Here is a 15,201-nt window from a genome sequence, read left to right as displayed (position 1 = left end):
CAGATAAACATGTACTTACTCCCAAAGGAAACAACCAGGAATGGCAATTATCCCACTGAGAGGTCGTTGTCCAAGCTAATAGGAAGCTGATGTAACCATCTGATCTTATATTCAGCTGAGGTTTTGGTTACAGTGAATGTTCAAATCCACCGCCGTTGCACCTTCCCCGTGTAACGTCGCAGATTTCCGTTTGCGGTAGTTTGAATCAGATGATACTTGCTGTTATATAACAGAGGTTATTCTGTTTAGTCCATTTTTATCACAGACATAAGCACGCCTTTAATTGGTGCATGCCTTCAATGGGAAATGTGTAAACACCTAACTCGCTCAAACTGTCAATTTTATAATGAAGGACTGCCAAAATAATCAGAATAAGGCCTCCGGTTTTATTTAAATTCAGATTTGTTGGTGCCTTCAGGCTCGTAAACTAAAACGATTTGATGAAGAAGCTGAGTGAATGTTTAGCTCATCAAATGATCAACAAATGATCAGGAAATATCTTTTTTCTTTCTTTTTTATGATTTTGAGCTCATTTCTGGTGTAAATGGAATCAAAATGTAGTCGCCCCCCCCCCCCCCCCCCCCCCCACCCCACCCCATTGTCTTCATTACCTGAAATAACCCGAATGGCTTTTTTTCTTCCTTTTTTTCTTCCTTGTGCCCCCTCTCTACGCCACTCGGCGGTGCTCACAGACTTCCCCTTTCTGAAAATGAAATAATCTATTCGGTGTGACTTTCGAAACGGCAGAAGAAAGTAATAATAATACGTAGTCTAAACCGCTGCAAAAAAAAGCTGTGCTTGCTTTTGATAACAGCGAACAGTCGAAGCCGTGCGAGGAATTCTCCATTCGTGTATTTTTGAGCTTCGCCTGTAAGGCTGTGTTTCAGCACCACGGAGCTGTCCACCGTCCTGGAGCGAAGCGAGGATGCAGCGACTCGCTGCTGCTGCCGTCGAGGATGAGGAAGGTGGATGAAGGATATGCAGAGTGACTTAAGCACATAAAACAATAAATAAACCTCCGATTAACCGCAGACACCATCAATTTGTGGTCAATGTTTATTTTCACTTAATAGTAGGTACATTTCTGAAAATAGCTGTACGGCTTATTACTCCTGATAAAAACTGTGTGTGAGAGAGAGTCTTTGTCTGTGTGTATCTGCGTGTGTGAGTGTTTGTCAGTCACCCAAGTATTGCATTCTTAAGTTCTTGAAAGTGTAGTTATTTGCTCTGAGTAGGAGCACAAAGGACCGTATTCTCTATATCTCTCTATTTATAGACCCTCTCCCCTCGGTGGAATGTACCATTGTCTACTTGCCGAAGAAAAGGGGGGGGACAGAAATATGCTGGGTTTATATATGCCGAGTTTAAAGCGCCCCCCCTTTATTCTAACCTCCCCTCTGTTCTGGCAGAGATCGAACCGACCCTGTTCGTTTAAACCGAGAAGACACCCTTACAGACTCCTCAATGCAAAAAAAAATAAAAGGGTGCCAAGAAGCTGGGACGAAGGAACGTGGGTGTAAATAGACAGTGAACGCTCTTGGTCTCTCTCCCTCTCTCTCTCTTCTCTCTCTCCCTCCCCCTTCTTCTCCCCTCTCTTTCTCTCTCTCTTTTATGAAATCAATGAACGAGTTATTGGTTAGGACATAAATATAAGGAATCAAAGCCTCCACCGGGACCAACGGCACTGCGCGCTTTTGATATGCGTCTTCGCCAAATGCTTCATGTGTTTTCAAATCATTGTAAATACTGGCTTTGATAGGACGAGAGCGGAACCATCCCTGGTACGGCTTGGTCTCGGAACCAAATTTTGACCAAGACTTCCACCAGCTTTTTTCCAACGTAAAACGAGACTCCACCATTACCATCTGCTGCTGTTGTACCCATCCCAACTCACTGGCCGGTCCGAAGATGGCAACTTTAACCAACGGGCAGGTGGACGGCACGGTGCACGGTGTTGGTGTGGTCTCCGCCAGCACGAACGGGCTCGTGAACGGATTAAACCACAGCCACAGCCCGGCGGGATGCCCGGCCACCATCCCCATGAAGGACCACGATGCCATCAAACTCTTCATCGGTCAGATCCCCCGCAACCTGGATGAGAAGGACCTCCGGCCCCTCTTCGAGGAGTTCGGCAAAATCTACGAGCTCACTGTGCTCAAAGACCGCTTCACGGGCATGCACAAAGGTGGGTTATGCCCATATTCCCCGCGACACCTATGGCTCTATTTGTTTTTGCCAGAGTGAAATCTGTCACACGTTTGGTGAGAGCGGGGCGCCTGAATCATGCGGGATTTAATAGGTAGAGCAGCGCAATTGTTGGCCAATTGTTTCTATAGTGCTGGAGCTTGAATTACTTTTCTGCATGTTTATTCGCATTTTGTTTCATTTGTGGCACGTAGAGGGGGACATTATTTCCAGCGTCTGACTTGTCACTGGCTCCCAAAATCAGTGCTTCATTTTCTACCCTATTAAACACACATATGCAAGCATAAGAGTGTCACGAATCGGGAGTCACGACGGCATGAATATGTGTGGGGGGTGATTTTTAGGAGGACCAATGTTCCTATAGTGTGCACGGGAGTATTCACACATCTAGTCCAGCGGTTGTAAACGTGCTTTCATTCACTCTGCTGAATCCTGATTATTAACCTGGTGTTTTCACGTTGCAATAGCAGGGAGGCTGTTTGATTGCCTCAAAGCAATACATTCTGTAAGTCGCTCAGTGTGTGTGTGTGTTGGGGGGTAGTTGGGTGGGGGTTGTGATGAGTTGGCGGGGGAGGAAGGGAGTGAGTGAGGGAGGGTGTGCGCGTGCACATGTACACGAACGTGTGCAACAGTGGAAGGACTATGAGCATGTTGTAATTTTGTGCAGCATTTAAGCCTTTGTCAGTGTTTCAGGTTTGGGTGATCGAAGTGATTCCCTCTTAAAAATAAAAATAAAAAGAAGAAATCGCACTAAAGTGGTGATTGCATATAGAGGTATTATTTTAACCAGTTTTGAAATATTCTAATCAAATACTGCCTTAATAGCTTTTTCTGTACCAACAATGACTGACCCTGTCAGGGTTGCCTTTGTTATAGAATTGACGACAGTGAATCATCATAAACTTTTGATGCAACAGTGTTATATGCCCTTCTGGTGTAATATAAAGAATTGAAGTGCTCCAGCATGAATGATGGTGCCTTACCCTTGCATTTTATTTTCTACTCTCACGGGAATAGTCATTCTGTGGAAATCACCATCTAGTGAGAGGTCACAAATTGATCTGCTATACCTGCAGGACACATCGCAGGGTGAAAAGTAAGCTGCCACTTTTCAGGACCCCTCTCCTTTGCCTTTTAAGCCATCACCCCCCACCCTGAACCTTTGCCTCGTGCAAACAATGTGTGACATCCACCATGTGTCAGGAAATGATTATGATATACAAATAAATTCCAGAGGACAGAGAGTGTGTGCAGACATTGAGGGAACCAAAGAGGCAGGAGAAGAGGAGGAGGAGGAGGAGGGGGGTGTATCTTTTATTAATAGCCCAGCTGTAGTAGAGACTCCCTGTTGGACGGTTAATCACTAGTGGCCCCAGAACTATAGGCATGGCTCGCCAGCTGATTCTAAGAACTGTCTCCTAACTGCGATATACGGTCCTGCTTCCCAGGCTGAGCCCCCGCTTTCATTAGCGAGCCCCCGCTGTGCTCATATTTTAACTAGCTCGAGGCACCAGCTACTCCTTGGCTTACCAGCTCACTGGCTCACTGCGAGCTGTTTGAAGGCCGCGTTTCCCCCGCACCCTGAGGTTTCCGTAGAAGATGCCCAAATTAGCAGTAAAAGACAGTACATCCCACGGATAACGGGCAAAGTGACCGACTGTCGTCACACTGGGCTTATTGAACACTGCACAATATCGCATGAACTAGGTACAGTAAGCCATCACAGGAAGATAAATGCAGTTCGCAAATATTAAAATATATATACGAAGAACCTGTTTTCTAAAGAGATCACCATTACTGATCTGCAGAAATGAAAGTGAAATTAATCCATGTGAACGAATTTGATAGCAGTTTTATGTATGAACACATTTGAACTGGCTTTCAAGCTGCTACGCTTCCCTGTCAGCTTTTCCGCATATGTGTGGCTCTCCCCTTTCCTTTCAGTTTCTTCAGACTGTTTGCATTTGTCCTCTTACAGAATAGAGAGCATCAAGCTGAGGGCATGATGACCCTTTAAGGTGTGAAATGCTCCAGTGGAGTGAAGTCTATAGAACTGTCCAGCAGAAAAGTCCTCTTCCATCTTTTCTCCTTTTCATTAACTCTGCTTGATTCCATTCATTCCTTCCCTTCCTTCGCTCTTCTTTTCTCTTCACTTTATGCACTGACACCTTGTGTGTTCAGTGACAGTGCATCTTGTTCTGTAATGGTTGTGGTAGTACAAAGCCCCAGCTTGAACCACAGATTGTAGATGATCGACTGCCATTTACTTTACAATTTTGTTCTACCTCTGCTTTTCCATGTAGCACGTAGTTGGTAACTGTTATTGTTAACATGGTAATGCCTTGTCTGGGGATACTTTTGTGTTCATTTAACGTTACTCACAGAGACATGGCATTTTAACAAAGACCTAAGCATGGTTTTCAGGGAGATAATACACAGCTTTTTCTGCTATGGCAGGAAATAAAAGACCCTCATCCTTTTCTGCTATACATCAACAGGCATAAAGAACAGCCTTTGCTATGGTAATGCTACCGCTGAAGAAAGCTACCCCTCTTATTGCTATTGTCAGCTGTGCCTGTGATACTATTGCCATAACCCTCCCCATAATGACCCCATGTATCATTAGTAATCTAGTCTTTAGGATTGTGTCCCCTTGGAATGGAGGGGAGGAGGGAAGCTTGGGACGGAGGTCGACAGAGCTTGGTAGCGGGTGCAGGGACACCAGTGCAGGCCTACATTCTCCCAATGATTTTATTTCTCTCCCCTCTGCGACTCAGCCATGCTAATAGAGGCCATTTATAATGGTCACCGGCTGCTGCTGCTGCTGCTGTTGCTGCTACCAAGCACAACGGGACGGCGAGCACAAAGAGCCAACCCTTTCTCTTTTCTCTGGCAATGCTGCATGGGAGGTGGAGATCCATTCAAGAAGAGCAGGTGTAGATGTGATTGCTAGCACTATTCATCAACCTGATTTCGTGTAATAATCACTGGGGCAATTGAGCTGTGATGATACGGGGGAGCACATTTAATAACCAAAGGTGTTATCTACTGTTTACTGTTGTCACATCATCACGCAGCATTGTATTTCTTGGCAAACCTTTATTGTCAGCATCTTTCTTTCCTCTTAGCAAACACAACTGTCACCAAGTTTGTTTTAGGGCCATTGTTTCATTTGGTGCTTATTTAATGTGAGTAATATATTTGTCCTTGGTCAAACTAAATACATTAGCAGCGGCTCTCGCCATAGGCTCCGACAGTTAAAGTAGTTACAAAGCTGGAGAGTTGCTCAAAGTCAAGGCAGGTGTTGAAAACTCATTTAGAGTTGGGCCAAATTGTCCGTTTTGACCTGGGAAGTGATGTAAGCGAGGCGCCACAGGTCTTTGGCCGAGACTACACCCTTTCATAAGGCTTTCTCAACTTACACAAGACACTACTAACCCAATGAAAAGAAATGGATTGGCTGTTAAACCATTTTATAAGTCCATCAATACTGCAGAAATTTATTTGAATATTTACGATGGAATATGATTGAAATCAAATAAGCAGAGATGTAGTGTAATGACCGACTGTAATCTTGTTTAAATTTACCCATACTGCAGATGCCTTATGCTGCAGATGGGGACTATAATCTGTGCAGGTCATAAAGGGAGTTATGGTTCTCTCGAATTCCCTCACTTTAGATATTATAGCTCTTTCACCTGAATCTGTCAGGCAAGCAGATTTAGAACAGAACAGCTCATTTGGCTTATCATTCTCAGTGAGGCCAGAAAGTCATGATGCCAGTAACATGAAAGGATCTTTTTTTTTTTCAGGAAATTGTATGTTACAGGTTGTTGGATGCAAAAAAAAATTATTTATTTATTTTTATTTTTAAAAAATGGGGCAATAAAACCAAATTTAGCTTTGAACAAGAAAAAGAACGAAGTACGGGTGTTTGTTTTCGTCCTGCAGGTCTGCGTTAATGCAGCATGCGTTCCGGCCGAAAAATTTCACTCCGGTTGCATCATCCTCTCTGTGGGATCCTTCCCTCTCCTCCTTTCGCATTCAGTTTTGGATGACTGTGTGAGTGAGTGTGTATGTTTATGTGCTCCTTGTCTCCTTGGCCCGTGTTCCACTCAGCACCGTTCAGAATGCACGCTCAGGTCTCACATTGTGCTCCAAATTTATGAAGACGCATCGATTTCGAGTGTTTCGTCAGGGAGAAAGGCAGCATGTGTCGTAGAGGAAGGCACTTCATACCAAAGTAAACTCAACAACCGGTGCCATACCGCGCCCACTGCCCTGGCAGAGCCCAGAACTGCCAAGCAACAAGAAGAAATCGAGAGGCGGAGCCAGAATGAGGAGTACAACGAGTCTAATTTGTCACGAGGACCGTTGTCAAACCAGTGCTGCCTCTGTTGTCCATTATTATTGGAGGGGACTGTCAGATGGGGGCTGGCTTATGGCCGAGCGGGGAGCCAGTTAGTCACACTGAGAGATGGTCTGACCAAGCCAAAGGAGGCAGTGCTCATGGAGCTTGTGCAAGGATTAGCATGCTAACAGCAGGTTTGGAGTTATGTGGCCTGTCAGAGAGGTGGAGCCCTCTGGCTCCCCTGACCTCGGCAGTCCTCTCATTAAACCACTGACCTTTACATACACAGAGAATTATGTAAAGAGAAGGCTGTGCACCTGCCTGTTCACCTCATTTCATGTCCTCAAGATTGATGCAAATCAACTGACACACACTAAGCATTCAACCTGCAGCAAACTTTCTTTTTTTATCTTTTAATAATTTTTGTTAATAACAACAGCATACTTTCTAATAACTGTTTCTTTCCTCCACTAACACAATGCACATCATTTTTGTATAATTAGAATTCAAAAATTAGAAACAACTGCCTTGTGGTTCAAACCTGTTCCACGTGATAAAGTTGTGGCCAACAGATGTTTCCAACACTTTTTAAGGTGACTCTTTGAAAAACTTGTATGTACATTATAAAAGCTTTCTTGTGTTTTGACAGAGTTAACCCAGGGCTGAGTTCAAATAAAGCATGCCTTAAATCTTTCAACAACATTTGGCTTTTTAGTTTTTCATAAAAAGATTGCTGAGATGCTTGCGCCACAATCTGCGTTTTTTTCTGTCTTTGTTTCCTAATCTTGCTTTCTTATTGCTGTGTTCATTGCCCCCGTGTGCTTTTTTTTTTCAGAGGATGAAAAAAAAACAACCTTTTTTTGACAAGTGCTCCTTGGAGAGGTAAATGTTTTCGGTTTTCAAGGCTCTTGCATCAGTTAAATATTATTGTGCTTTGTGGTAAATTTTTTAAAAGTTGATGCTTTGGGCCTCCTCAATCTTTTAGCTACCCTTAATACTACTTCAACGCCCCCTGCTTCAAGCACCGGTGGCCGATTGTGGAGATGGAGAATGCAATAATTTTGAAATGTTGGAAAGTCTTACATGTTTTTTTTGAGTTTCATTTTGTTTTGCTGCTGATTGTGTTCAAGTCTGCAGTGCTAATCATAGAGCTTCCTGTGAGGAAGAGCTTTGTTTTTCCTTTCAGCTTAATAAGGTTTCCTTCAGTTTTTCAAAATTTTAATGTATTTCGAAATGATAGAGATGATATATAAAAGCATTGTCATGGAGCTGCATGTATGCTAATATAAAAAAATATAATGTGTCTTTTTTCTTTGTTTAACTGTCTAGATTTTGCATTTAGTTTCATTTCTAGAATACTTATCTGTGGCATACAACTACACAGGCACTCCACTCTATATGTGGTTGTTGAGTGTAAAAGGTTTAACAATAGTTACTTTTGTTCAGCAGTCAAAGGATTATGAATCTCTTCTGTTTTTGAAGTTAGAAGCTGGTGTTTTGCCTTTTCGATTAGAACTTCTCGCTCCTTTTATCAAGCTTTGCACAGTCAGGAGGCATTATGGTCGGAAATTTTATAATACACATATCTGTGTCTGTGCACCTGTGTATTTAAAGCGAGGTATATATACATTTTCTATATATATCTGTCATCTGATCATCTTTTTATATGCATACAGTTTAGAATTATGTGATCTGTGCGTATCAGCATACAAGAAAACACAGTGCCACATGTGCTTACAGTGCTGTGAGTTCAATCATAGCCACAGTAGCGCTCAAGAGTGACTTTTTTTAATGCTTACTAATATATCTTGGGTCCAAACCTGATTCAAAATCTCAGTATGCTCATAAAAACGGGCCCAGCTGCAGCTCTCTACTGCAGAGGCTTTCCACAAGGAAATAGCAGCATGACACAGCAGCAATATGAAAAATAGAACCAAAGTTTGTCACAGCCAACTGTGGCAATGGCCCATTAATGCATACCCTGCAAGCATTAATTCTTGTTACATATCCGGCTCCAAAGGACTCTCATTCCTTTCAGTCCCCGTTCAAATAGATTAATATTGTTTCTGTTTTGACCCTTTCTTATATTGTTCTCGAGGCTAAATTTGGTTTTAATATCACAAAAGCAAATCATTGCTACTACCTTGCAAACAGACACAGCTTTTTCAGACTGTAATGCATGTACTTTCAATTACCGTTTTAGCTCCTACAAGACTGTTTCATGTAGACTAAACAAATCATTCGGCTTTGGCGATTTATGCTTTATAGGAAGTTGAATTGATGTTTATTCTCAACCAAATTGCTAAGCATAACTCAAAGTGGCGTATCTAGGTCCATCTGCTAGGATATTCTAAGGCAGGGATTACATGAGCCGTGTGCTATCGTTGCACGCAGAAAACACCTCATGGGCTGTCAAGCATGTGTGACTTGTCAGGCCAGATGCATATTTAGTCTTCTCTGTATGCTTGCATACAACCTCATACGCTGCGCCATGACTGCCACATTTTGAGCGTCCCTGATTCCAATTCCGTTTCTTCCCATCTCCCTTCATGCCTATTTCATGCCCCCTCCAATTAAAAATGCACCACGTTGACTTGTAAAAGGAAGGTGGGAATGGAGGTTAGGGCTTTTCAAAGAGCCCCCTCAATTATTCAAAGGCAAGTTTGATTCAGAAAATGGAGGATGATTAATAAGTTATGTGGAAGTTTTCGAGGGTTTGGGTAGCAAATGTAGTGCAAGATGTTCTGACAAAACTAGGAAAAGCATCAACCAAACAGACATGTTTGTTGTAAATTAGGCTTGACAAGTTTTGACTTCCAGAGTTAGCCTCATATCAAAACTACTTGTTCTCTTTGTAATATATAAGTGTGGTTTCATGAGTTAGCTACTTGCTTCAGAAAAGATTTGTAACTGCTCAGTTTTCTGTTCGGGGAAAATGTGTAGTTTGCACAATCCTGAACGACATCAGCTTTGAATTTGTATATCAAATTTGTATTTGTTTCTGAATACCCACTGGGTCCATTTTCATTCCCTCCAAAATGTGCATTTTGCCATCAGATATTACCATTCAAATGATATTGGCATCACATTGAGGGAAAGTACATCAAGGCTTTATTCTGTCCTGCTGGTTGGAGAGCAGATAGACCAAAACATATCGCTGCAGAGGGAGATGGTGCAAGAGTGCGTAAAACGACAAGGAGCTCTAGACAGAGAGAGCGAGAGAGACTGGGGGAGAGAGCAGGAGAGAGGGAAGCAGAATTAGAGACATGTTGAAACAGGGATGATGTAAGAGAATGCGTGAAAAGAGGCAAGGGAGATCCATGGAGGAGAGCGCTTGGGTGGGGGGCTGCACACAAAGACAAAAAGAGAATATCAAGAGCCAGAGCGATATAAAAGAAGGAGAGCGGAGATTGTAAAGGAAGGTGCAGTCTAAAAATGGAGGCATGGAGAGATTGTTCAGTGACAGACACGGAGTGAGAAAAAGGAACGAAAGGGAAGACGGAAGGGGCTGAAAAGAAAAGACCGAAAAGCAGGGATGGGAAACGACAGGCAGAGATAGAAGTAAAAAGAGTGAGGGAGTCCCAGAGACAGATGTCGCCCTCGCTGGCCCCGGCAGATTGATAGCTCCTGGCCCAGTTCCATGCCAGGCTCTGACCCCTCTGTCCTCTGCTGTAATTTATAGGCTGCATTTTACCAGATTTAAGCACTACTCTGTGGCCATCATGGCTTGAGAAGGGAGAATGACCTTCCTGGGATGGGAGCAGAATTAGACCCCTGCAGCGCCCAGGTGCCCCAGGGGTAAATAAGGAAGTGCCCTCCATATTAGCATGATCTCTGACAACATGTTAATTGGACTTGTATACTTGTCAGTGGTGTGTGTGTCTGTTTGTGGATTTTCCTCACATGCTACTTTTTGAAGTTTGATCTTGACTGCTATTTAAAGTTGCTCACGTGAGGGTGCAGCTGCGTAGGTCGCTTGTGGACAGAAACAACTTTTTACTGAAAAGGTCTCAAAGACTTTAGAGTCAGACCTGTTACAGATCGTCAACTTTTCTTTATTATCAGGTGTGTTTCCAGAATCACTAAAAACTGCTGTAATCAAACCTATACTGAAAAAGGACAATCTTGACAAGACACAAATGAACAACTACAGGCCGATCTCAAATCTCCCGTTTTTAAGTAAGATCATTGAAAAAGCAGTTTCTCAACAGCTCAGTTACTTCTTAAAACAGAATAATTGCTACGATGCCTTCCAGTCAGGTTTTAGACAGAACCACAGCACTGAAACCGCTCTGACCAAAGTGTTTAATGACATATGTCTGAATACAGACAGTGGAAAAATGTCAGTCCTAGTTTTACTGGATCTCAGTGCAGCATTTGATACAGTTGACCACAACATATTACTCAAACGACTGGAGAACTGGACAGGTCTTTCAGGAACTGTACTAAACTGGTTCAAAACATACGTAGAAAACAGGAAATACTTTGTATCAATAGGTAACTTCACATCTGAGCAGACAAGTATCACATGTGGAGTTCCCCAAGGTTCCATCTTGGGACCCCTTCTGTTTAACATCTACATGCTCCCACTGGCACAGATTATAAACAACAACAAAATAAACTATCACAGCTATGCAGATGACACACAAATATATATCACAATGTCACCAGGAGACCGAGGCCCTGTACAGGCTCTTGGTAAATGCATTGAGGAAATCAATGACTGGTTGTGCCACAATTTTCTCCAGCTAAACAAAAACAAAACTGAGGTAATAGTCTTTGGCGCCAAAGAAAAACGATTACAGGTCACCAGAGAACTTCAATCTATACATCTAAAAACCACAAACCAGGCGAGAAATTTGGGTGTAGTGATGGATGCAGACCTAAACTTAGAAAAACACATTAAGACAATAACAAAGTCAGCTTACTATCACCTCAAGAATATATCAAGGATAAAAGATCTGATGTCTCAACAGGACCTGTAAAAACTAGTCCATGCATTCATCTTTAGTAGGCTTGATTACTGTAACAGCATCTTTACAGGTCTACCTAAAAAATCAGTCAGACAACTACAGCTCATTCAGAACTCTGCTGCTCGAGTCCTCACTAAGACCAAAAAAGTGGACCACATCAGTCCAGCTCTGAGGTCCTTACACTGGCTGCCTGTCCGTCAGAGGATAGACTTTAAAGTTCTGATGCTGGCCTATAAAGCTCTGAATGGTTTAGGACCAAAATACATCAATGACCTCCTGACCCAGTATGAACCATCCAGATCCCTCAGGTCATCTGGATCCGGTCTTTTATCAGTTCCCAGAGTCAGAACCAGACACGGAGAAGCTGCATTCAGCTTTTATGCTCCTTATATCTGGAACAAACTCCCAGAAAGCCTCAGATCAGCTGAAACACTCAGTTTATTTAAATCCAGGTTGAAGACTCACCTGTTCTCAGCTGCATTTGAATAAAGCACCAAATCCACACTTTAAGCTTAAATTTCAAAACTTACATTTAACTACTGATTTTATCTACTGTTCTGATTTTATCTGTTTTGATTTTATATACTGTTGTTTGTTTGTTTGTTTGTTTGTTTGTTTGTTTGTTTGTTTGTTTGTTTGTTTGTTTGTTAATTAGTTAGTTAGTTAGTTTATTTGCTTGTTTTATTCAATTTTAAATCATGCTTTTTATTTGTTCTTGTTTCTAATGTCTCTGTAAAGCACTTTGAATCACCTTGTTGTTGAATTGTGCTATACAAATAAACTTGCCTTGCCTTGCCTTGCCTTGCCTTACTGCATTACAGAGGTTTTCTATTGTCACTGGCATGCTTCAGCTGTGTTGCATCAAAATTGAATGCAATATGCATTTCATCTCATGCAGCAGAAATCCTGGACAACCCAGGATTTTTTTTTTCTTTTTCTGAAAGAAGTTCAAGTGCCAAAAGTAACAACAGTAAAAATTTACAAACTTCTTCCTTTTTTTTTGTAATGCAGATGTTTCATTTTAGTTTGGAACTGACTAGCTGTTAAAGCTGAAGAACCACCAGATCTTTCTTTATGGAAAAATTAGTTGAAATCTGTATTTGCTGTACTGTGTAAAATTTGTGCAACTTATTGCTTCTGTGCAACTTACTGCTTAAAAGTGTATTGTGCAATTTATTTAAGGTTTTCAGGGGGAAAGAAATCACAGTGGTCTCAAAAACTCACAAAAACTCTGGTATCAAATATGTAACTTGTTGTTATAGGGTTAAATAACAAGTTAACAAGCTGCGACGTGGGATTTGCCTGCAATCTAAAGCCCCCTGTCAAACATAGCTGCCTGGAAAAAATAACCGAGCATTCGTGTTCATCACATGTAAGCTGATGTAGAAAATATCTTTTATGGTCTTTAAGAAGATTCCATTCCACAAATCTGCACCTCAAAAAGGAGGTTTGAACTTGCATGGACTTATGAAGCGTATTAGCTCACGCCTTTATTTAATTTGGCTTTAATTAGAAGCAGATTGTTGGTGCAAATTAAGTGAAAAAGGCTGTGAAACTTTGTATTGTGGTTCTTGCAAAGTAAATATGGTGCGTGTGTGTGTGTGTGTGTGTGTGTGTGTGTGCGTGCGTGCGTGCGTGCGTGCGTGCGTGCGTGTGTGTGTGTGTGTACATGCACATCTGGAGCGTGGCCCCTTGTAGACTAACTTGGCTGGCTAGCTGGTGGGCTCAGCTGGGTTTGTGCTTGGCCATTCAGAACGCTACCTCAATGCACAAATCAGCCCAGGGAATGATCTGGACAGAAAGCCTTCAGCAAATTATTACAGATTTGCAATTTAATGGCTTCGGAGGTCTCTCCCAGCCCCACACAGGTTCCCAATGAGACAGAGCCTATTAGTTTGGTCCTTTAATCACAGAACAGGAGATGGAACCCTGGCCAAACCTATACATAGCCTGCTTCACTTGGTGTGGAATGATTTCATGGGGTTTATAGATAGAGACAGTGAAGTCTGTGTGTGTGTGAGAGTGTGTGAGCACTGGGTAGTTGATAAGCTTTGCTTTCCCCGGAGCAACAGAAGTGTGTGTGTGTGTGTGTGTGTGTGTGTGTGTGTGTGTGTGTGTGTGTGTGTGTGTGTGTGTGTGTGTGTGTGTGTGTGTGTGTGTAGCAGAGAGAGAGAGAGAGAGAGAAAAGTGTTCTTACTTTATAGACTGTTCATCAATACTGTAAGGACGCAGTGGGCAGCAGCAATTAATTTGGCATTGGCTTTACCTAAAGCTAACAAAAACCAGTAGTTTAGAAGAAATGTCAAACTAGTGGTAGAAATCCATAATAACCATCAGTAATAAACAGTAAACTGTTAACTGAACTCAAGTGAACAGTTATTTCACAATTACCAAACAGTATATTCACTAGTCATTTGTAGTGTTACAGTTTATGCCTTTTAAGACAAAGGTTCAGTCATGTGAATTTCCTCAACATCATTTTTATGTCCATTAAAGCAGGTGTTATAAACCTAGGTGTTATTATTCATTATGATTTAATTGTATACAGCAATGAAAAGTAAGTGACATACTCAGTTTACCATTGATTGTTAGTCATTGATTAAAAGTTAACAAATTAGTTTGTCTGTGAAGGTTCTCAGTCATCCAGGTCATCGTAGTCAAAGGAGCTTCAGACGCTTTTCGTTGCAAGCTCCTTTGACCAAATTAGTTTGCATTGGCATTTTCTGAAAACGTTTCCATCCAAACATTTTTTATTCTCATGTGTAAAAGATACTGAATTCTGTCTAATATTTTTTATACAAGGGAAAACATTTTGAAACTTATCTTAAAAAGAAAACAGCAAAATGTAAAATGTTCACTGAGCAGATTTGCTGTTCACAGCATCCATAGAAATGCAGTTATGTTTTGAGGTGATGTTCTCGCTGACACACCTCAGTGTGTGTGTACTGCTTTAGGCTTTCAAATCCATTTCCAAAACCCAGATTTTATTTGCAGTTTATTAGATTTAGGTTGAAGAGGTTTAAGCTCCCATGTTTTGGGAAATTAGAATTTTACTTCGGAAGATATTCATACAGAATGAAACAATGCATTTAGATAAAGGCGTAGCTTTAACGGCGATACTATTTGTTACAGATAAATGGCTTGTGTTTCAGAGGGCGCTTGAGACTTTTCCCATAGCCATAGTTGCCCTGATTAATGTGCCATCGATGCAAAATGTAAAAACTATCACTCCAATCTGCCTTTCAATGTCCCAATTTGTCCAAGAGGAAGCCAAGCTTTCTAAATGAGCTGGATAAAAGTGACTGCCAAAGGGGATGAATATATATAATTATCTGCGGCTGGAGCGCCAACAAAGGGACTTTGAAAATCAACTTTGTGCGCCAAAGGCTTCATTAGTCTGACGACAACAAAATGTCCCCTTAACTTGCAGGCGGAAAGACACAGGTATCTGCAAAGCTATTAAAAGCCAGCAGTCGCGCAGCCTTGTGTAGCCCAGCCACTATCTGTTTGGGATTAGAAGCTGTTTAATGCGCTAATGTTAATATGCTAATGTGTTAATGTTATGTTAGTGAATTATTAGGTGATTTAAGAAATGGCTGGCTGCTGTTTTGTTGGTCTTACGCACTGACACGTTAGAAAGGATGGATAACTGTGTTTACTTTGTATATGGAA

At 41.8% G+C, this 15,201-nt stretch overlaps 1 protein-coding gene across 16 annotated transcripts in view; it reads left to right on the top strand.

The window, feature by feature from the left end:
- The first annotated feature begins 1,477 nt into the window (after positions 1 to 1,477).
- celf4 (CUGBP, Elav-like family member 4) overlaps positions 1,478 to 15,201 on the top strand; it is a 91,309-nt gene continuing 77,585 nt past the window's right edge. For all 16 annotated transcript variants that reach the window (XM_080890490.1, XM_080890489.1, XM_080890493.1 and 13 more), the window contains exon 1: positions 1,478 to 2,185. In XM_080890490.1, coding sequence (XP_080746616.1) covers positions 1,909 to 2,185 — 277 coding nt within the window. In that variant the 5' untranslated portion in view covers positions 1,478 to 1,908. The remainder of the gene's footprint in view (positions 2,186 to 15,201) is intronic.

Source organism: Rhamphochromis sp. 'chilingali' (genome assembly GCF_963969265.1).
Source record: "Rhamphochromis sp. 'chilingali' genome assembly, chromosome: 9".
Taxonomy (NCBI): domain Eukaryota; kingdom Metazoa; phylum Chordata; class Actinopteri; order Cichliformes; family Cichlidae; genus Rhamphochromis; species Rhamphochromis sp. 'chilingali'.
This window is presented reverse-complemented; position numbering and strand designations above follow the sequence as displayed.